General features: G+C 41.3%; 1 protein-coding gene and 1 long non-coding RNA gene across 2 annotated transcripts in view; one reads left to right on the top strand and one right to left on the bottom strand.

The window, feature by feature from the left end:
• The window catches only part of LOC146775937 (uncharacterized), a 1457164-nt gene that overhangs the window by 937077 nt on the left and 496519 nt on the right, over positions 1-23568 (bottom strand). Inside the window, exon 5 of the mRNA XM_085639461.1 lies at positions 15498-15713. Coding sequence (XP_085495587.1) covers positions 15498-15713 — 216 coding nt within the window. The remainder of the gene's footprint in view (positions 1-15497; positions 15714-23568) is intronic.
• LOC146775938 (uncharacterized) lies at positions 19615-22185 on the top strand. The gene is made up of 3 exons (XR_014972008.1): positions 19615-20337; positions 20621-21604; positions 21888-22185. It is a non-coding gene; the product is annotated as an uncharacterized LOC146775938 (long non-coding RNA).

The raw sequence follows: 23568 nt of genomic DNA, 5'->3' as shown, positions 1-23568 counted from the left end.
TTACATTCATTATTCTGGAGGTCACTCTTATGTCTTCTCCCACAGGTGAATTATCAAGCACATTAGCTTGCTTTGTAGTTAGAAATGACTGCACCTATTACTCCTAAACGTGGCCCTTCAATCTGCATATTAATTCAGATATTGGAAATGAGGTCTGTTTGAAGAAACATCTAATGGTTTTCCTTCCCAGCATCTTAATGTGAGAATTAAGCGGTTAGCTGAGGGGATTTTTTCATAGCTTCGGCTTGTTTTCGCTTTATCTTTGTGCTAACAATGCCCCTGACCTCTTATTCAGACTATTGGAAAAATGGACTCGTGAAACGACACAAAGACAGTTAATTAGCTCAATTTTTGCCTTTTAACCAATTATCAAGTTCAGCATGCGCCCAAAGGCTACCGGGTCGTGAGCTTGCAGGCTGTGTTTGGAAGCAGTTGAGGCTGGCTTGCATTCAGACATACAACAAACATGCCAAGAATGGAAATCAGAATAAATGAAGATTCAGTTAGGGGATGTTCCTGATAAATATATGAGGAAATTAACGAAAAATTAGGAGGTTGTCAGTGATGAGTACAGGCCCCAGCTAGGCCCGCAGGACACAAGGGTTCGCTCTCCTGTAAAGGAATCTATAAGGAAGTTGGCACGGAAACTGCAAAGTACAAAGACAGAGTTTATTAACCCTTAAGGGTGGTCCTACAATCCATACAATACCCTTCAGTATTGCATAGAGTAGCACAAAGAACTTGCATACACGGTCCCCTTTTATACACAACAGAGGGGCTCATAAGTGGGAGGATACGACATGAGACGAAGAATGTTACCTTTTATGGACATTTTCAATACAAGATCAATATGTGGGCGGAGCTGACATACTCCTTAAGCCCGCGAAAACATGGTCAAGCAAGGACTAACTGATAACAGATGTGGTCAAGTCTGGGCATGCGCCAGACGGACAAAGGAACTATTTATAGACTGTTACTAGGCAGATTTCAAGAGCAACTAACACAAAGATAAGACTCTCCTCGTGTTGCACACGTGGAGACATGACAATACAAAATGGAGTCCAGACTTCAGTCAACATAACAAAAGAGACATGTGTAAGGCAGGAGAATTCATGTCTTTAGTAAATGCTTAATCACATCGAAGTTGCAATTTACAACAGTCAGTTACACCCAGCATCCCTGTCTCCCCGCATTCCTTCTTCCTCTTCAACTTCTGTGTGTTAGTGCAAGGAACACATAACTGATAAGGTAATTCGTTCCTCATACCAATCGCTTTAAATTATTTCATCCTGCCCCCACAATACACAAGGAAACTGGGAATCTTGTTAGGCGGTACCCAGTGATCAGACCTGCAACACTGTCTCCCGGATTCTCTGTTACTTGCTGGAACGTAACTCTGGGGATTGGGGAAAACAAGCCATGACGAGTTGTGCCATGTGGATCCATTGAGACATGGGGAATGATCAGTTATATCACATCAGTTTCCCCTGTTCATTTTTCATTCAAAGAAATATTTTGGATGGGGGATAATAGCAGCTTTTAACAGCCAGAGTCCACAGTGGAAGCTTTCCAGGCCCTTGGGTGTACCAAATTACGTGTAATCCTGAAGATTCAGGGACTCCTGTTGCACGGCCCATCGAGACTGTGAGCAATTTATACTGGGACCACTGGGGGTCAGCTCCCTGAAGCTTTCCAAAGTGACTGACAGACTTATGTTAGGAAAAATAAATAATATATGCAAGTATACAACACATACAATTAAACAAGCACTGGCAAAGCCAATAGGTCTTGTGCTGTTCACCGGCCTCTTTGCAATTCTTGGTTTATTATGGTTTTGCATAACGTTATTATTCGGGAAGCTGCCAGGTGCTCATCAATCTACAAAATGATTTTCAGTCTCAAAGAAGCACACATTACCATAGTACTCACTGGCACCGTGCCAAACTACTTTGTGTGTGGATGAATTAATTGAGAATGGGAAGCATGACATACCCCATAGTGAAGTCAGCCAATTGCTGAAGAAAGTTGACACATTGCCCCTGGATGCGTGCTTGAGTGGGTTGAAGAAAATTTGAATGACACAACCACAGACAAATGGATGAAGTGTGGCTGAAAATCTCTACAAGTCATGCACATGCTTTTAGTAAAATCAAAAGGCCTTGGCTAACACAGACCTAAAAAAGCCAATTGTTAGGCCATTGGTTGCCAGCCTCTTTCCTAGAAGGAAGGAAGGAAGAAAGAAGGCATGAGAGTGGGCAAGACATAAAGGAGGAAAGCAAGAAGGAAAGCAAGAATGAAAGGAGAGAAAGAAAGAAGGAAGAAAGGAGAGAAAGAGGAAAAGATTAAAACAAGGCAAGAAAGACAGAAGCAAGGAACGCAAGAAAGGGGGAGGAAAGATGGCAAGAAAGATGGGGAGAGAAAAAGAAGGGAATAAAGAAAGAAAGGTGGAATGAAAGAAGGAAATAAACACGGAAAAATGAGAAAAGAAAAGGAAAGAAAGGGGGAAAGAAGGAAAGCAAGAAAGAAGGCAGGAGAGCAGGAAATAAAGAAGGAAAGATCGTAGAAAAGAAGGATAGGAGAAAAGAAGGATAGGAGAAAAGAAAGATAGGATGGAAGAAGGTAGACATGGGATGGAAGATTAAAAGAAAGCAAGATAGACGGAAAACAACAAGGAAGAAGGAAAGAGAAGGAATGATAGAAAGAAAGGAAATACAAAGAAAGCAAGAAGACAAGAGAGAAAGAAAACAAGAAAGAAAGAGAAATAAAAAAGAAGGAAATACATTTTTTTTTTAAAGTGTTACAACTGTTTCACATTAAACATGATAAAGGCTAATTTTCTTACTGGGCAAAGTGTATTACAGAACCATTGATGAAACTGAGTCCAGAATAAATGTGTTCTGAAGAATTGTTCGCTTATGAATTCACATGTATAATTTCAAGCATACTGTATGCATAGTAAAAAAAGACTAACTTAATACTGACCAGTTTTAAATGAATGCAATCTGTTATGATGTGAAATACAAACAGTCATATAAACAAAGATCTTCAAAAGGAATTAACAATAGCTTTGGCAGCAGATAGGCACGATAAAGTATGGAATGTGGCCTGTGCTCACATCTGGTAAAAAGGTTCTGCTTTCACCTCTGGCACTGAACGCAAAGACAACACTAAAGTAATTATAAAGTAGAAACAAAAACACTGGAACTGAAGGGAACTACCTTCTGTGCGAATGTGCTCATTCTTTCTGAAAGAGAAAGACGCGGTCACTCAAAGTAAAGTTAATCGGTGGCAGAATTATTACTACATGCTGTATGCTGTAGGGGCGGAAGCAAATTGTGAATGACACAAAAACAGACCAATGAAGAGAAGTGGCTGAAAGCTTGTTTAAATAAGTATAGAATACATATAATTTTAGTGAAGTCTTGGCTAATGCCAGACCTAAATATGGTGTATTGCCCAAGGAGGGGAGTGTGTGTGTAGTCATGTACATTGCATCTAAGAATAAACTAATGATAGGGAGTCCAACATGGCAGTGTCAGAGTTGCCACTGAAATGAAAAACAAACTAAGTGAACATCCTCAATAACCTATAGGTACTCCTAAACATCTATCCGTGCACTTTTCACACTAACATGTGAACCTAAAGTACACCCAAATCGTCATAGTGCAAAAGGTGCATTAAGCTTGGGAAAGTGCAACATTCAGTCCAGTTGTTTGTTAGTTTGACATAAAAGTCAAAATTTAAGGCCGATTACGATTTAGCGAGGTTTGGATGCAAGAAGTAGATTGGGTCCGGTCAGCGCTTACCTTTGCCCTTACAAAAGTTTCTACAGAAAAATGTCTGAGAAGGTAAAGTTCAGTGGGGCAAGGCTACAGGAGGTGTCCGAGAAGGGAGCATCATCGTCGGATGGCCTTGGGACGAAGCCTTGGTTAAGATTTCTATGTTCAGGTTCGGGCTCAGCCATTGAATTGGAAGTCAAAAAACTCCAGCGAGACGAAGCAGTGGGCTGTAGCCAAAGACAGTTCATGAGTTTGGAAAGGGACCACTGAAATAGATTTGCTGCTTTGGAGAAGAACGTAGCCGGAGAAGCCGCAAAGTCAATTCGACCGATGGTGCACCTTGGGTGGATAGTCAAGCAGGTTGGAACCAGTCTCCTGGTTCTCACAGAACTTTTTGGACAATTTTTGTCCAAGTCCTCAGTTTTGGAAAATGACCATCTGGGCAACTTTAGCACCACAACCAAGAGTCCAGGACTGATGAGAATTCTCTTAGGGGTTCAGTATTGACTCAGACTGGGTCCAGGTGCGGATTCAAAATGGTAGGAGCTTGTTATATCCCTGTGGCTCTGAACAAGAGGCCAGCAAACTAGCCTTGAAGTCACTTCTGGTAGTCCTGGGTGCAGTTAAAGATGAAGGGCTCAACTGCAGGGCTGGCCTCTGAGGGCTCAAGGCAGGCTTCAGGCAGCAAAGCAGTCCTTTCAGTTACAGTAGCAGTCTAGCAGTGTTCACAGCAGGTCACAGCAGCAAGCAGCTCTCTGACCGTCCTTCCACAGGTCCAGTAGTAAACTGAAGAGACGGTCTGAAGGTTCTATTTTTACACCCTGGTACGCTTCTGCTAGAAGGTAGGAGATGTTTCTGGACAGGTTCTTTAAAGTACTTGGAATTTCCTAACTTCCCTGTCCTTGCTCCAAGCTAGCTGCAATAACAATACAGGATTGTTAGGCCCTTTGTGTAAAGGCAGACTACAGGCTATTCAGGTGTAAGTGGGGCTGTGCTCCGCTCCGCCCCCTATCCTTTCAAAAGATGGCTCATTGAGGGACACCTAATCCCTCTATTGTGTTACTGTCTGGGAGAAATTCACAAAGACTAACTGTCAGCGACGCCAGTCATGTGACCCAAGACAGTCTGCAGGCATAAAGGACAAAGGGCAAGAAAATGCCAACTTTCTAAAAGTGGTTTTTCAAAATTGTAATGAAAATTCTGACATGACCATTAAATAGGGTTTATCATTAAAATTTCATGGGTACCAAACATGAAATATCCACCTCCTCTAAATTAGGAATTACAGCTTATTAAATGTTATAAGGGATCCCCAATGTGATCCTATGGGAGGGCTAGGCCTCACATTAGTGAAAAACGAATTTGGGAGTTTTCCAATGTCAGGACATGTGAAACTTAAAAGTGCATGCCCAACCTTTTAATTTATTTAGAGTTTTATATAGCACGAACTTGACCCAAGAGGGTATTAGAGTGCTTTACAAATGGTCAAGGAGGATGAAACAGGTATAGCAAAAAGCAACAAAACAATAACAATATCGAGAGCAGTACAGGATGTGGCAGCTCTCAAGGCCTAAGGAGGGGACGGAGAACCACCTCGGGTCCCAACTGACAAGCCAAATACAAGGTCATAATGTTGAGAGATAAATGCGCGTGTAGTCCCTGTGCCATATCGGGGTGCAGAGATCTAGAGCAGAAATGTGTTTATCAATAGCACTTGCACTTATTTTTTGAATGATGCAGTTGAAGGGTTCATTCAGATTTCGGAGGGAGGGTATTTCAAACTCTCTGGCTGAAGCCATGAAGGCTTGATTGTAAGTTTTCTTTTTAATACATCTCTGCAACTTCAACAATAAGGTAGTGGTGATTCTTGAGGATCTCCCACCACCAGATAGCACCAGTCTTTGTGCAGTGTACCTTGGGTTGTTGAAGTGTAGGGTTTTATGGGTCAAGCAAGCAATTTTTAATTGTATCCTTGCCTTATATGGGAGCCAATTTAGAGATTTCAGATCAGGAGTGACATGGTTATTTCTTTTAGATCCAGTGATGAGCCTTGCAGCAGAGTTAAGGGATGCCCTAAGTGGAGCCAATTTATATCTAGGTAGGCCGCAAAGGGTTACACTTCCATAGTCCAACCTAGAGATCAATAGGGCTTGAATAGCTGACTTCAAGTCGTCCAGGGGGAAGAAGGGTTTCATTTTCCTTAGGATTCTCACTTGGAATTCGCTCCTTTGGTAGCTGTACTGCTGTGCTCCTGCATATTCAGGTTCTTGTCAAGCATTATTCCCAATCATCTTGTGGAATCTATAACATGAGGTAAGCAATTAAGAGCTGTTAGATGCTTTATCCATTCAGCAATATCGGGTGACTGTTTGTGTGGGGTGATTAAGAGGGAATCAGTTTTAAGAGCATTTAGTTTGAGGTGTTTGCAGGTCAGCTAGTTTTTTTCGTTGTAGAGTTATGTTGAGAGACCCAATGTCTTCAGAAGAAGAGATTTTCAGGTACAGTTGGGTGCCATCAGTTTACATGTGACAGTGCATGTTTGATGATTTCTGAATTTTGGCTAAAGGCTCCATTAACAGGTTAAAGAGAGTGGGTGAGAGCTTGGGCCCCTGGGGTACCCCTAATGGGACAGCCCTATGGGCTACCTAGGGCCTACCATATAGGTGATTTATATGTAATAAAAAAGGGAGCTTAAGTCTTGGCAATGCGGTTTATATGTCAAGTCGACGTGACAGTGTGACACTGCATTCAGGCTGCAATGACAGGCCTGGAACGTGGTTTAAGGTGCTACTTATTTGGGTGCACAATATGTACTGCAGGACCACTGGTAGCATTTAATTTACAGTCCGTGGGCATATGACATATCACTCTACGAGGGACTTATAAGTAAATTAAATATGCCAATTAGGTATATGCCCATCAAACCATGTTGTGGGGGCGTGAGCACAAGCACTTTAGCACTGGTTAGAAGTGGTAAACTGCATAGAGTCCTTAAGCCACCAAAAGCAAACATCCAGCAAAAATTAGAGGTAAGTAGGCAAAAGGTTTGGGGGAAGATCACCCTAAGGCTGACAATAACTTTTAACAATGTTTACAAAACATGTAGATAAAAAGTGCTAGTTTAGGTAGGTATTTTCAAAAATTGGTGTTGGAATTAATATTTATAAATTACATTAATATTTGAAAATGATCTTATCATTTAATGCACATTTAATTTGATGAGTTAAAGTGCTGTCACGTTTTATTTGATTAATTTCAGGTTAATAATACATTTTGTAAAGTTAGGTTACATTACATTTTACATTAAAAAAATATATATATATTTTTTTTAAATTATAAACTTAAGTAAATTTCTCTATACTTTCACAAAGGAAGAACTCCAACAGTTGAAAAGTTACTAGTATTAACTTTCCACTTGTAAATTCGGTTGTAAGAGAGTGCACGTACTGCTCGATTTTCCCGGCCTTCTTGTGTTGAAGGGTGACTAGTGTGACTTCAGTCTCTTACCATCCAAGTCTAAGGGTTAGAGTAGTGAATGGAGCCTATTTACTAGGCACTTTGATATGATCCTGTGCTCTTCCCCATAGATCAGGGCTTGCACACATAGCCTAGGGGATAGATTTGTTAGTATTAGGGATAACCTGTCCTGTAGTGAGGGTATTTCATGGAGCCGTGCTGAATTCAGGCCTGGCAGGCCTCAAACGGGAGAGACTCCATCTTTCTTTCTGCTCCGACAGCTTGGGATGCTTCTAGGTCAAATGTAATGTTTTAGTTATGAGGTGTTATTCGCTTGGAGAGAACCGGTTCAGGCCGGCCCTTATCGAAGGATTGTATTTTTCTTCATGCCGAAGACACTACATCAGGCCGGCCGGCTGGGAACGTGTCCTTGGTACGGGGAGGTACAAGAATTTGGTGGGCGGCAGGTTACGGGCCGGAATTTTCCATGAGGAAATGCACCTCTATATTAGTGAAAGTCCGAGGCAGATACTTGGCACTTGCTTCAGTCCGTAGGCGGCATCTAGCCGTTAGCAGTAAAGCTACTACTTATTCCAGGGAAGACAGATGACAAACTTGAAGGCGGAGAAAAACCGAGAGACAGATACTCTTCTAGCAGAATAGCCAGAGACGAGAGAGTAGCCGATGAGGAAGAGGTCCCAGTGACTCGGAGAAGGGTGAAGGGAACAGATCCGTGACTGCGGAGGTGTGACTTCCAGGCGAGCCGAGGCACAGACGAGAAGGGAACCTAGATGACCATTGAGTGCAGGCTACACACTACTAAGGTGATGTCGACCCCTTTCTTATTAGAGTGTACAACCTAATCTTTCACATTTCTTTGCAGGTTATGTGTTATATAGTAATGTTATGTGATTGCGTATGTAATGAGTAATAAAGTACCCAGTCTGTAGTGAACCAACATGTGCTGCGTGTTCTTGTATAAGAGGGTAGCCTATTCTTCTAGTCAGCTGTGACTTGACATGAACAGAAGTTAACCCTGATCAGGTAAGTGGTAACTGAATAAGGGAGAGAGGAGCCCCTCGAACCAGAGAACAGGCTGTGCTCGAACTAGCAATCCTTGTGTGATCTGATGAATAGTGAGACTGACTCCCTTCCTGTATGTTATGGTGATCATAGGATGAACTTGTGCTGAGGCTGCCGTCTGGGTAGGAAGTCCTGGGTCCGTGTGGGATCGCGAGGCTGAGACTGCCGTCTGGGTAGGAAGTCCTGGATCCGTATGGGATCGCGAGGCTGAGGCTGCCGTCTGGGTAGGAAGTCCTGGATCCGTATGGGATCGCGAGGCTGAGGCTGCCGTCTGGGTAGGCAGTCCTGGGTCCGTGTGGGATCGCGAGGCCGCCACTTGTGTCTGAGGCTGCCGTCTGGGTAGGAAGTCCTGGATCCGTATGGGATCGCAAGGCTGAGGCTGCCGTCTGGGTAGGAAGTCCTGGATCCGTATGGGATCGCGAGGCTGAGGCTGCCGTCTGGGTAGGAAGTCCTGGGTCCGTGTGGGATCGCGAGGCCGCCACTTGTGTCTGAGGCTGCCGTCTGGGTAGGAAGTCCTGGATCCGTATGGGATCGCGAGGCTGAGGCTGCCGTCTGGGTAGGAAGTCCTGGGTCCGTATGGGATCGCGAGGCTGAGGCTGCCGTCTGGGTAGGAAGTCCTGGATCCGTATGGGATCGCGAGGCCGCCGATTATAAGAGGTCTTGGTATATATATATATGAGTAGGAATTCTCTGTCCTTAGGTGGTATATACATGTGGTTACTTATTGTGAATAGGCCCTAGGGAGGGGGTAACGTTCTGGCTGGGTTAGAGAGGCTCTGATGAGCGGGTTCTATCTGATCCGAAGACCCAAGCAGAACAGTGCATCACCTCATGTTAGTTGAAACCTAAGTATAAATCATCACTTGAAAATGGCAAATAACAAAATAGCGAAAATTTACTCCAAAGTATAGGAGTACGCATACACACGAGTAAATATACACAGTATATTTACAGTTGTGAATCAACCCCTACAGCCTAAATGTAGATGTATATCAATTTAACCATGACAACAAGATCTGTGATTTGAATGTGAAATGTGTGTTAATACCTTTTATTAAAAATAAAAAAAATAACCACAAAAAACAGGAAGCTCCAATTTAGGATCATGTGGTAAGTCGATGATAAAATTGGGTAAGATGTTGTGAACAATTTTACCTTCCGTAACACAGTGGATATTTGAAAAATACTGCTAAGCCCAATTTCATTTTTATGGAATCTCTACAGAATATTTCAGTCTAGGAAAATGTAAAAAAGGATGCTTTTTCGATCACATGAAACCAGGAAGTATTATCTTTTCATAACTGTGGAGAACACATATTTCAATACATATACATGTAAGAATTCTGCGAGCATCAGCGTGCCTTTACGGCATGATAAACTGTATTACAGGTTAATGATAGGTGATATTTGCTTTTCTCCTGGTGTGTCTATGAGTTAATAGTCTGTTGACTTAGCATTTAAGCAATATGAGCAATTTTGAATAGGGTACCACTATCAACACACTTTTTTAAGTTTATAATATTTAGATGATAGTCATTTTATATACAATACTTTATATGCAATAGGCAAGACTTTAGATTGGATTCAGTTACCAGCAATTATTATGTAGTACTCTTTTAATATAAATGTCAAACTGGTTTAATTCTACTATATATAGATGGTATGGCAGAATAAAGTATTAGTTAAACAGCACCTGTGACTACAAGAAACTGTTTGCAATTTTCCATTAAGAGGAATGAGAAAAAATACTTAGAATTCAGACTTTTGAGAACTATGTGCCCTGGAAGCTGCTAAATAACCCCCTGTTCCCAATCCCATGAAATACATGCAGCTTTCAGGCATTGTCATACATACCTGAAGTCAAAGCATAATTCAGTACATAATTAAAAATGTAATTATTTGTTCTGTATAAAATAAATCGGACCCTTGTTAGGGTAAATGCATGTCATGTTTTTGTATGTTAAGGAATGCCCAGGTAACATTTTAATCCCTTGCACTAAAATAAATAGATCACATTTTTAAATATAATACTACAAAAAATGCTTCAAAGTAAAATGTTGCATCATTTGATTCTTTTTTCATCCAAACGTGTATTGAATATCTTGTGCACATTTAAAAATTCAATAGTGTATTTTGGAAAACACAGCTAACATTTTTTATTTTTTATTACATTATTTGGCACAACATTCACAGTTTTTGTTCTTTTACTTCTTACATGTACGGATGTACTGCTCTGAACTCTACATGTGATTTTGTTTGTAATCAAAGTATAACCAACCACACATTTCTTATTGATACTCCTTAGTCCTTAAATGCCAGACAGAAAAAGAAGATGCTACAGTCTTCTCACCATCTTCACAGAATCCACACTATTCAAGTCATCGTTAATGCTTGAATTTTTACAAGCTACAGTAAAATTACTTAGCTGGAGAAGACAACATTTGTATTTCAAATGAAAAGCCAACTTGTGTTAATTAAGTTAATCTGATCTGTGAAGGGATCACATCTTAAAGTTAGTTGATCTAGTTTTGGGTGGTTGTTTCCATTTAAACCATTTAAAAAATGTTATTTTAACCAAGGACTCCATATTTTGACTTAGGGAGGCACTATAAATACCAAATATGTAAATGTATCCTCTTGATAGACCCCCTTTGCAACTGGAAACCTCTAAGGTTATTTTAACAATAGCCCTCTCCAAATTGTCCAGCACCACTTGCTGCACACACTTCTGCACTTCTAGTTGACTTATGCTGGTACCATTTTTGAAAAATAATTAAATTATCTTTGAGGCAGGATCTTTGTGTGTATTTGAATAATCATATTTTCAAGTTTACTTGCTGTCGACCACTCACAGTCACAGTCTAATTAAGATATATGTCAACAATTAAGATGTCTTTAAACTAAGGGCTCAATTATGATGTTGCAGTCTCGGGACCGACCAACCTTCGGTCGGCGGTCCTGACACCGCAATTACAATGCGACCGCACATGGTGCGGTCACATACTCTCATTTATCAATGGGAGCTTGTGCTGTGTCCGTAAACCGGCCATAGCACAAGCTCCCATAGAGAAAAGGGAGCTTGTGCAAATCCCTGCACAGTGTAGCAGGCACCTCACAGAGCATGCCGTACGTTGCAGCGATATTCAGGGGGACACCAGAGGTGCCCCCACGGCCCCCAACCGGAGGCTGCAGTGAGAAGTGGGCCTTGCTAGGGGCCCCAAAGTCACTCACCGACAGGCTTTCCATTTCGGAAAGCCTGGAATGGAAAGTCTGTCGGAAACTGTTATCGTAACCCCGACAGTGGAAATGCTGTCGTATGGGATTATGTTGCGGTCTCAGACTGGCCGGCTGACTCCTGGAGCCTGTCGGAATCCAGCCAGAATGACCAGACGGTTTCACTTTCGACCACCTAGATTTTAAATTGGTGGTCGGAAGTGAAACAGATATGTAATTCAGAAAGCCTCCGACCTGAAGTCGGAGGCTTTCCGAATCATGACGTAATAGGGCCCTTAATACTTGGATGTTCAAACAATGATATTACATCTATACAGCAGACAGTACTCTCTTGGTACTTTCTTTCAGGCCTATTGTTACAGTTATAATGTATTTCATTCTCAGATCAAGCACTTCTCAAATCAAGTTTCCTCAGTAATTAAAATTCTGAACAGAATCAAACATGTTCTTCACACTATTTTACTTTGCCCAGTGTGGTTCAAACACAAAAATTAAATAATTAGGATCATGATCAGCTTTCAAAGAACACACGTATCCAGCACCTGAATATACTTGTTCCCTCTTGTAATAACAAAACAGATCACAATGTTGCAGTTTCTTGTCTGATGAATGGGTTGAGCTGCCCCATTGGATATAGACCTTCCATTTATAGTTCTTAGTCCAAACTCAGTGACAATGGAAAATAATAGTCTGCCTATACAATCAAGTAGTGCTTGTGGCTAGCGGTTCCTGTGAGCCCAAGCGTATGTCCCCATGGTTGTTGATTATATCATCTAGGGAGCACAGACAGGATTTTACATTACAATTATCTATGTGCAGCATAATACAATCCAAATCCTCTTTGATATGGAATTGACCCATTATTAATTCCAATGTTCCATCAAAGTTTTTAATAGGAATGTACATGTTTACAATTGTTATAAACATGAGTCATGAAATGCATTCTGTCTTTCTGAATGATAGTTTTAATTGTATGAACATACAATGAAATATAATCCCTAAATGGAATGAGCGTCATAGATACCAACTCATAGTCATTTCTTATGTCTTACAAATACAAACCCTTCAGTGGCTTGCAATTTATATTTTGACCCTGAAACGTTTTAATAAAAAAGTATACAACTGTTCTCAATTACTTGCATGTTAATGATTGGCATTTAACAATCATTGTATTCCAAAGATGTCAATAGTTTAAAATCATATAAAAGGAAATTATTGACTGAATGATTATCTACAGCCGAGTTGAGTAGAGGTTGTACGTCTTTTTGGGACTACTGTCAGTCACTGGCATTGTCAGATAGCATGTCTTACTAAACATTATTGAACTGGTATTATATTATACTATCCGTGTGTGTAAAGTAACAGGCCCTCAGAGGAAGCATCTATATCTATCTCTGTGAAATCAATTCTGTGTGAGAAAGATGTTCTCCACAACTTATTCGGAGTCAAATTAAGGAAAATGCAATCTTTCACAGCAGCCTACCAATGTCACTCCCCTCACCATATTCAAATCCCTAAGTAAAATGAAATGCCAAAACTCTGTGAAACTCTTTTAAGGCAACAATTTTCTAATCTGTGAGGTGGTATTTTCAATAAAATTAACTTTAATTCGAAGAAATCTTTCATTATTGCTAGAAACATTTTGGCCTGGAATTGAGGATTTAGTTGGATCATATCGCTGCGAGCTTCCAAACCTTCCCATTTTCTTTAGTAAATCTAGTTTTGGTACATTTTTTGGAAGATGTCAGTTAAGTAAATGTCTTCGTATGGTTTTCTGGCTTGCATGGCAGTCTGCTACATGGTTTCCATGCTTATTGTTGGCACTTAAGTGACAACTAAGACGAAGTCTTATCAATCTTGGGTATAATTTCCGTAGTGGTGACAGTTGGAGGGCAGGCCTTACATTATTATTTCATCAATAAAGGCTCTATGATGCAACACTTTCTGTTAAAATTATAAACAGTGATTAGAGTGCTGAGAAATCTAGGGAAATACCCATCTCCAGAAAAGGCTCTGTCAGCTTTGTGGAGCTATTAGTCACCTAGTGCTTGGATACAAAATACTTACATCTTCTGTTGAGGTTCATTTTGATTCTCTTTATGATCACTAATACCTCACAGATTTTGCATAACTCAACAGTTTCCTTCAGGCCAATCTTCATTCTGTGTGGTTTCTATACCTTAATAAAGCAAATGTTCAAATTGTTTTGAATTATGTTTGCCCTTACCACCTATTCTGAACTGTGGTTTTTGGAGATAATCGCCAACATAAGGTGGGCCTGGGTACACTTGGAGCCATTTGTTTGGTTGTGACCAATGCAGATAGGACGTTTCCTGTGCGGGCTAGTATTCTAGTCTATGTAGAGTACTTAGAGATACTGCGAGTCAAATCAAAACACAGATCAATTCATTTTTAAATAAATAATATGTTTGGCACATTTACATAAAGTGCTAACTCACTAAGAAGCTCTAGAAAAGAACTAACTTAAAAATATTCGTTTATTAAAAGCCTTACATAGGATTGTTAAACGCCACATTTCAACTAACGGTTAATAATAAATACATATATTTAATACTGAGCAATTGTTATTAAAATGTCTGCTATTCTTAAAAGTAAGATACATTTTTCTGAGACCGCTACTTTGAAATCCTAGAATTTTAACATAGAAAAGAGTGTCACATCTCCTTTATAGAATTAAGTATTGTAATTCCTGTTTTATTCAAGAGAATACTTGGAGATTAATTTAAAATGCAAGGTTGATGTTAGTTATTTTAAATGAATTGTGATGAAGAGTACAAAGTACTGTTACTTTAAATACATGAAATGGTCTAAATGGATGTAAGGGAATGCAATGTTTGTAATAAGAAATGGATGGTGAATTCATTATCTCATGGATTGATGGAGAGCTTTATTTGTTTTGATTTACATATATTCAACCATATTTATATGGACCTGTATGGTCTTGATGAACCTTGTGTTCTTTAAAATACTATAAATACACACATTGAAGTTAAAAGTGCACGCTCACAACTTCCATATACACCATGGGCCAGATGTACGACCATTGGAATTTGTGACTTGCAAATTGCGACAAATAGCGAGTCGCAATTTGCAAGTTGCAAAATCCAATGTACAACAGTGTCTGAGACACTGTTTGCGATTCCCAATGGGGTCGCAAATTGCATGCCTCATGCATACTAATGAGGCTGTCGCAATTTGCGACCCCATTGGTAATGGCCGGCACTCCCAAGGATGGTGGCCTGCTGGGGTCAGCAGACTTCCATGTCTGGGACTGCTTTTAAATAAAGAAGTTTTTTTTAAATTGCAGCCCGTTTTCCTTAAAGGAAAACGGGATACATTTAAAAAATAAAAATGAAACTTTTCAGTTTCATTTTTCAAGGGCAGGCAGTTGTCCTTGGGACCACTGCCTGCTGCCCTTAAAAAATATTTGTGCATGCATTCACTAAGGGGAAGGGGTCCCCTGGGGACCCCTTCCCTTTTGTGAGTGCTTTACCACCCTTCTGAGAAGGGTGGTAAACTGCGAGTGTTTTCGACCGCAATTGCGGTCGCAAAACATTCTTACATGGGTGTTGGAGTCGCTATTAGGAAGGGACGCCCTTAGCATGCCCCTTCCTAATAGTGAGTCGCTAACCCTATTTTGCGAGTCGCTAATATATTAGTGACTTGCAAAATAGGGTTGGTACATTGGCCTGACTTTTTTTGCGGTCGCAAAGGGGCTGAAATCCCCTTTGCGACCGCAAAATTCAGTCATACATCTGGCCCCATATATTTAAAGAAAGGGGTGTGATTACAAGGATAAACTAATCTGAAGAAACATATTCCGCAATGAGAGACATTGTTAATTAAAAAATGGCGCCCAACTCCCCCATCACTACAGACAATTATTTCCATACACAGCGAAACACAAAAAACACAATCTCTTACCCCAGGGATAATGCTGTCTGGCTTCTTCTGTTTAAGCAGTCTCTCGAACTCCACACAGATTGGTGTGACAGTAAAACATTTAGGCCTTCCTGCCTTAACATTTCCAGGGCGGCTGAAGCATTGTGCTGGGAGCTTAAATGCAACTTTATCTGATGCCATGTTCTCCAGTTTCAGCTGAGAATCTTTTCCAGTTATCTTGTATGTAGTAAAGCCACTCTGAGTAAATAAATAGAAAATATCATCTCAGTGGAAAAATGCAAATAAAACACACAGGTAACATTAAAACAATTTTAACGTTCTTCCATAACAATCAATGGCATATTTTACAACATTGTACAATATTTTAAACGTGCAAATGGGCTCCTGTTTCAGATTATAACATTTATTTAACAGACTACTTAACACCATTGACACATTTATTTTTCTAATCAAGGTCGAGTCCATGTCTGAGGGAGAGGCCGCATCACTTGCTGTATGGCCCCTCCTCTTACCTTGAGTATCAATATACCCACCTTCATGAATGAAAACTCAAAATGATACTCTCAAAGCAGCAATCTACACATAAATAATCACAACACCCAACCGGCAAGGAAGGAGGGAAATGCAAACTATGCATTTATATGGCGCACCATATCGCTGATGTGCATTGTCAGTGTACTGAAACACAGTGTGGCCTACATGGGAAGAGAATTGGTGAACAAAGCAAACACAAGGAGATGATGGACAGAGCGCTGAAACTTTTCAGACACTCACCCCCAGTCACAGATCTGGGTTTAATCCATCATCATTCTTTAGCTCACTTTCCCACCCCAGTTCAGACCCAGCCATATGAAAATGAGTCTGACCTTGTGCCTCATGCGAACAGTCCAGCCTGAACTGCCAAGCCAGGCCTTCCCTAGACCGGAAACAAGCATCCTGGGATCGGTTTCAGGGTAACACCCCTCATCAGCCAGGTTAGCCTGAATCCAGAGTCAAAGTGAGCAAGTGACCCACGTCTGGGCATACCCTGCCAATTTAGGGAACAAAGGAAACACAAGGAGATGATGGACAGAGCGCTGAAACTTTTCAGACACTCACCTCCAGTCACAGATCTTTAGCTCACTTTGCCACCCCAGTTCAGACCCAGCCATATGCAAATCAGTCTTGACCCTGTGCCTCATGGGAACAGTCTAGCTCAAACTGCCAAGCCAGGTCTTCCCTGGACCGGAAACATGCATCCTGGGATCGGTTTCGGGGTAACATCCTCATCAGCCAGGCTAGCTTCAATCCAGTGGCAAAGTGTGCAAGGGACCCACGTCTGGGCATACCCTGCCAACTTAGGGAACAAAGGAAACACAAGGAGATAATGTGCATAAGTGACCAGAATTGTAGGCAAATGAGAGATCGAAGGCAAGTGATTTACGTTTATTTATAGTTGTGTCTGGCTGAAATGGTGTTGGGGTGTAAGTGCGGCTTACTTGTAAAGTATTTTTTCACCATATTCCACCATTTTTGGACAAAGACTTGTTTATGATGGCAACATGGAAGCCTTGTTAGTGTGGTATTTTGGTTTCGGTACACTCTTGGCTGAAGAATTCTGAAAGAAAACCTATGTTGTTCCTTGTAGGGGTATTATGAATTTTTAGATGTAATGATTTATTCATGCATTCTTAATCCATGAATTGTGTAGCCTATTGTGGTGAGGAGAATTGTTTTATCACCTTTGTTTCTTGGTTTTCTTATTGTTGCTTTAGGCACATAGGGCCTGAATAGGAGTTTGGCAGTGGGCCGCCACACCAGCGCCCCGCTGCCACACCGTCAAAATCGGCTGCACACTGCCCACCAGATTATGAGTTAATTCGTGGTCTGGCTAGCAGTGGTTTGGTGGTCCCACATCAGTGGCTTTCAAAGGCTCATATCTGAGCCTTAGGAAGGCACTGCAATGGGAGTGTCAAAGCACGTTCCTGTACAGCATCCATGCCATGCAGGAACTGGGGGTGCATGCATACAGGGGGGCACAACATGTGCCCTCCATGCATGCATTCTCTTGCCTTACGGCAACAGGGGGCCCTGTAGGTCCTACTTAGTTTTCTTACTGCCACACTTTTCATGGTGGGCTCACCACTACGAAAAGTGTGGCGGTGAGGAAACTCATAATATGCTTGGCAGTGCCGCAGTGACACTACCAGCATATTGCAGTCCTTAGACTGCTGCAAGACTGCCAGGGATCGCGGATCTCTGGCAGTGGCTGCGGTCCTATAGCAGTCCGACTGCCAAACTCGTAATACGGTCGTCGGACAGCCGGTGCAGTCTCATAATTTCTGTTTTAAGGTTTGAATTGCGTTTTATCGACATTCAAAAAACCTGCCATTGTGCAAAACACCATAACACATGAAAAAACATAAGTTAACAGACGTAAGCCTTTCAGATTGACTAAATTAAAAAACGTTTTAATCACTTTCGCCAGTTAACTTCAAATAACAAGAAAGCCTCCACGATCCAACAGAATCCATAAGGGAAAGGGAGTAAACTAAAACACATTGCGGTAATCCACCTACAGTAGAGACTCCCCCTTTACACCTCTGCAAAGTCCTTCCTTCCCTACCCCTGACGAAGGGACTTGGTTCCCGAAATGCATTGGGTGATTTTAATAAACAAGTGGCACGTGGAAACCAGTTTGTCTCCTGCGTTCTCTCAGAATGAGTAAAATGGATTGAATGAAAAGTAGCAAAAAAACGGAGTAAAAGTATTGATTAATTGATAAGCAAAGTTCGAGAAACAGTTTGATTGATTGGATTCATTCCTGAATGTGGCTGTGCATCTTGTAGTAGCACCGAATGAGGTACTATAGTGTTCTGTTTAATTGTCACGCGCAATCGGACGGAGCGCGAATCATGTTTGCACGCCAAAATGATTCAAAGGAGTACACGTCTTTAAGTTTCGAAGAAAATGGTGTGCATCTCACTACTTTACTGATGTTTATGAATTGACGCCGTCCGGCCAGTGAGGTTGCACCCTTGAGTAAATCAGAAGGAACATAAGGAGGAGGAAACAAGCATTGACGAGAGCGCAAAACAAGACATTGAACGCATGAGCTGGTTTTTGGCCACACAAGAACTTTTTTATTTAGATTACAACAAAAACTCTTCTTGTTCACGTCTATTATTAACGTATTTGCAGCAGAGAACAGTGTATAGAATTACTTACACAACTCATCATTTGACATTCGTGATAAATATTAATAATCATGCTGGTGTAATACAGGCTGGTTTTATGTAATGAAGACCCTAGGTGGGAGGTTATGGGATTGGAAGTTCTATTTTGCGCCACGAGTGAGGGTTTGAAAGACTAAACATGACGAGTCTGTTTTCAGTGTTGGGCCGCGTTTCAGAGCAATTGACACGTGATCACGCACCTGGTGATAATAAGGGAGGTGGGTTTAAGATTACACGAGTCATTATCAGTGCAGTTTTCTTCACGCTAGAGGGGATCGACGCTGCGGCGCCTTGTTGAAAGATCATTAGAAGAATGTGCTGTTGGAGGGAGCCCGCATTATTTTTCACATGAAATTATCCTTGTGCCACGGTAAGCGCTGAGTTATGCGTTAGAGCGAGAGGCTTATCTAAGTTTAGGTGCACCTATTAACAATGCACAGTTCGGCAGATATTTGAAACTCTTTTAAGGAAGGTCACGTGAAATAGAGAGATCACGCACTGTTAGGACGACATGTCCGATAGATAGATGTCAATGGGGAGTTGTAATGGGCAAGCAGATATTAGATGGAAAATGTTGTTTTATGTTGTTTTATTGATTTAATCAGTAGACGATGAAGCTAAACATCACTTACACATGTAATCTTGCATTCCAGATACCCCTGACGAAGGGACTTGGTTCCCGAAATGCATTGGGTGATTTTAATAAACAAGTGGCACGTGGAAACCAGTTTGTCTCCTGCGTTCTCTCGGAATGAGTAAAATGGATTGAATGAAAAGTAGCAAAAAAACGGAGTAAAAGTATTGATTAATTGATAAGCAAAGTTCGAGAAACAGTTTGATTGATTGGATTCATTCCTGAATGTGGCTGTGCATCTTGTAGTAGCACCGAATGAGGTACTATAGTGTTCTGTTTAATTGTCACGCGCAATCGGACGGAGCGCGAATCATGTTTGCACGCCAAAATGATTCAAAGGAGTACACGTCTTTAAGTTTCGAAGAAAATGGTGTGCATCTCACTACTTTACTGATGTTTATGAATTGACGCCGTCCGGCCAGTGAGGTTGCACCCTTGAGTAAATCAGAAGGAACATAAGGAGGAGGAAACAAGCATTGACGGGAGCGCAAAACAAGACATTGAACGCATGAGCTGGTTTTTGGCCACACAAGAACTTTTTTATTTAGATTACAACAAAAACTCTTCTTGTTCACGTCTATTATTAACGTATTTGCAGCAGAGAACAGTGTATAGAATTACTTACACAACTCATCATTTGACATTCGTGATAAATATTAATAATCATGCTGGTGTAATACAGGCTGGTTTTATGTAATGAAGACCCTAGGTGGGAGGTTATGGGATTGGAAGTTCTATTTTGCGCCACGAGTGAGGGTTTGAAAGACTAAACATGACGAGTCTGTTTTCAGTGTTGGGCCGCGTTTCAGAGCAATTGACACGTGATCACGCACCTGGTGATAATAAGGGAGGTGGGTTTAAGATTACACGAGTCATTATCAGCATTATCAGTGCAGTTTTCTTCACGCTAGAGGGGATCGACGCTGCGGCGCCTTGTTGAAAGATCATTAGAAGAATGTGCTGTTGGAGGGAGCCCGCATTATTTTTCACATGAAATTATCCTTGTGCCACGGTAAGCGCTGAGTTATGCGTTAGAGCGAGAGGCTTATCTAAGTTTAGGTGCACCTATTAACAATGCACAGTTCGGCAGATATTTGAAACTCTTTTAAGGAAGGTCACGTGAAATAGAGAGATCACGCACTGTTAGGACGACATGTCCGATAGATAGATGTCAATGGGGAGTTGTAATGGGCAAGCAGATATTAGATGGAAAATGTTGTTTTATGTTGTTTTATTGATTTAATCAGTAGACGATGAAGCTAAACATCACTTACACATGTAATCTTGCATTCCAGATACCCCTGACGAAGGGACTTGGTTCCCGAAATGCATTGGGTGATTTTAATAAACAAGTGGCACGTGGAAACCAGTTTGTCTCCTGCGTTCTCTCGGAATGAGTAAAATGGATTGAATGAAAAGTAGCAAAAAAACGGAGTAAAAGTATTGATTAATTGATAAGCAAAGTTCGAGAAACAGTTTGATTGATTGGATTCATTCCTGAATGTGGCTGTGCATCTTGTAGTAGCACCGAATGAAGTACTATAGTGTTCTGTTTAATTGTCACGCGCAATCGGACGGAGCGCGAATCATGTTTGCACGCCAAAATGATTCAAAGGAGTACACGTCTTTAAGTTTCGAAGAAAATGGTGTGCATCTCACTACTTTACTGATGTTTATGAATTGACGCCGTCCGGCCAGTGAGGTTGCACCCTTGAGTAAATCAGAAGGAACATAAGGAGGAGGAAACAAGCATTGACGGGAGCGCAAAACAAGACATTGAACGCATGAGCTGGTTTTTGGCCACACAAGAACTTTTTTATTTAGATTACAACAAAAACTCTTCTTGTTCACGTCTATTATTAACGTATTTGCAGCAGAGAACAGTGTATAGAATTACTTACACAACTCATCATTTGACATTCGTGATAAATATTAATAATCATGCTGGTGTAATACAGGCTGGTTTTATGTAATGAAGACCCTAGGTGGGAGGTTATGGGATTGGAAGTTCTATTTTGCGCCACGAGTGAGGGTTTGAAAGACTAAACATGACGAGTCTGTTTTCAGTGTTGGGCCGCGTTTCAGAGCAATTGACACGTGATCACGCACCTGGTGATAATAAGGGAGGTGGGTTTAAGATTACACGAGTCATTATCAGTGCAGTTTTCTTCACGCTAGAGGGGATCGACGCTGCGGCGCCTTGTTGAAAGATCATTAGAAGAATGTGCTGTTGGAGGGAGCCCGCATTATTTTTCACATGAAATTATCCTTGTGCCACGGTAAGCGCTGAGTTATGCGTTAGAGCGAGAGGCTTATCTAAGTTTAGGTGCACCTATTAACAATGCACAGTTCGGCAGATATTTGAAACTCTTTTAAGGAAGGTCACGTGAAATAGAGAGATCACGCACTGTTAGGACGACATGTCCGATAGATAGATGTCAATGGGGAGTTGTAATGGGCAAGCAGATATTAGATGGAAAATGTTGTTTTATGTTGTTTTATTGATTTAATCAGTAGACGATGAAGCTAAACATCACTTACACATGTAATCTTGCATTCCAGATACCCCTGACGAAGGGACTTGGTTCCCGAAATGCATTGGGTGATTTTAATAAACAAGTGGCACGTGGAAACCAGTTTGTCTCCTGCGTTCTCTCGGAATGAGTAAAATGGATTGAATGAAAAGTAGCAAAAAAACGGAGTAAAAGTATTGATTAATTGATAAGCAAAGTTCGAGAAACAGTTTGATTGATTGGATTCAATCCTGAATGTGACTGTGCATCTTGTAGTAGCACCGAATGAGGTACTATAGTGTTCTGTCTTCCTTCCAGAATGCCTGGTCCCCACTACAAGAGCAGAAACTACCAGCCCCTGAAAATCCACACCTGAAAAGAGGCTTGAGGCACAACATAAAGGACTAAAGCTCCACATTAACCAGGATCCATATTTCTCAACTCCTCTAGGAAGGACTGTGATGCCCCTTCAGTGTAAATACATTGTGTTTTCCTAAGTGGATTGTCTTGAGGTTCGCCAGGAAGTGGATTTTAGCTTGCAAATCCGGTGCACCTAGATCCTCTTTTATAGTTAGAAGAACCATTTTCCTATTAAAGAGGTAGTATTCAGGCACAGGAAATGCAAGCTTCTCCTCACAGAACCTCCGTTTTTCAGATCAACCCCCTCAAGATCTGTTCTCTCAGTTACGCTGATAGTAAACTACCATTGCTGAACCTCCAGGACCCCTTCTACATGCTGTCTATTTCAAGGGAAGTTTGCTGCACCGCAAGATCCGAGAATACTCCAAACCACTCCAAGTTCTACTAAAGCTTGAAATACTTTCTCTTGATAGATTTGTATACAGATAGCAATCATCACAGAGGGGACACCCCAGGTCCCTCTTTTGGACTTCTTGCCATATGTCCAGCGCTTCAGCCGAAGCATCTAGTTGCACTACATTCACCACGCATTGTGGAGGGAAAAAAACTGCACTATGCAATATTTGAGCACACATTTAAGAGTGATCACTAAAATGTAAAACAGCCAGGGTTTCCCTGACAGATGCCAAAATGTGGAGCTGCCCTGTGCATAGGATCATCACATCTTTATAGGCTGTACGGTAGGCGTAACCAATGAAGAGAGCAAGTTTGGTAGGTATTGAGTAGGGGTTATCCATTACTTTTGCATGAGAATGGGGCTCATCTTCTCTAATTCCTCTAAATTCCCTGGAACATTTTTCAGTGCAGTCTCGCCTCAGTGTTAGTAGCGCAGCACCATTCCTACTTTTCTTGCCAAGTTCATACCTCCTTCGTTCCAAGCTGATAACATATTCTTTTCTGTCAGCAGCATCAATGGCACAGCCTAATTAACTTTATTCTACAGCACCCCTTAAATTTGCACAGTTCACTGACAGAGGAGTTCATAGTCTCAGTCTTCTCAAAAGCACTCAAATGTGCCTCCAAATTTGTCTATGCCTGTTCGAATCCCACCACTGTAAAGGTGATGCCTTAATTTAGCTCTCTACCATGTTGACCTCTGTACCATTTTCAATCTCACTGTGTTGTAACTTGAAATAGAGTTACCTCGCTTGCTGTCAGAGGTTCCTCTCATTCATCCTGTACATCCCTGTATACTTGATTTTGACAACCCTTATGAGATGCAAGGCCACGCCACTTGGAGAACTCCACACTCAACTCCTTCTTTTTCCTGTCTGGCCTGTTGACCTTGTTACCTCCACAAGGAAACAACA

Source organism: Triturus cristatus, chromosome 12 (genome assembly GCF_964204655.1).
Source record: "Triturus cristatus chromosome 12, aTriCri1.1, whole genome shotgun sequence".
NCBI classification, from domain to species: Eukaryota; Metazoa; Chordata; class Amphibia; order Caudata; family Salamandridae; genus Triturus; species Triturus cristatus.
The sequence above is the reverse complement of the archived record's forward strand: the minus strand, read 5'-3'. Positions and strand labels throughout refer to the sequence as shown.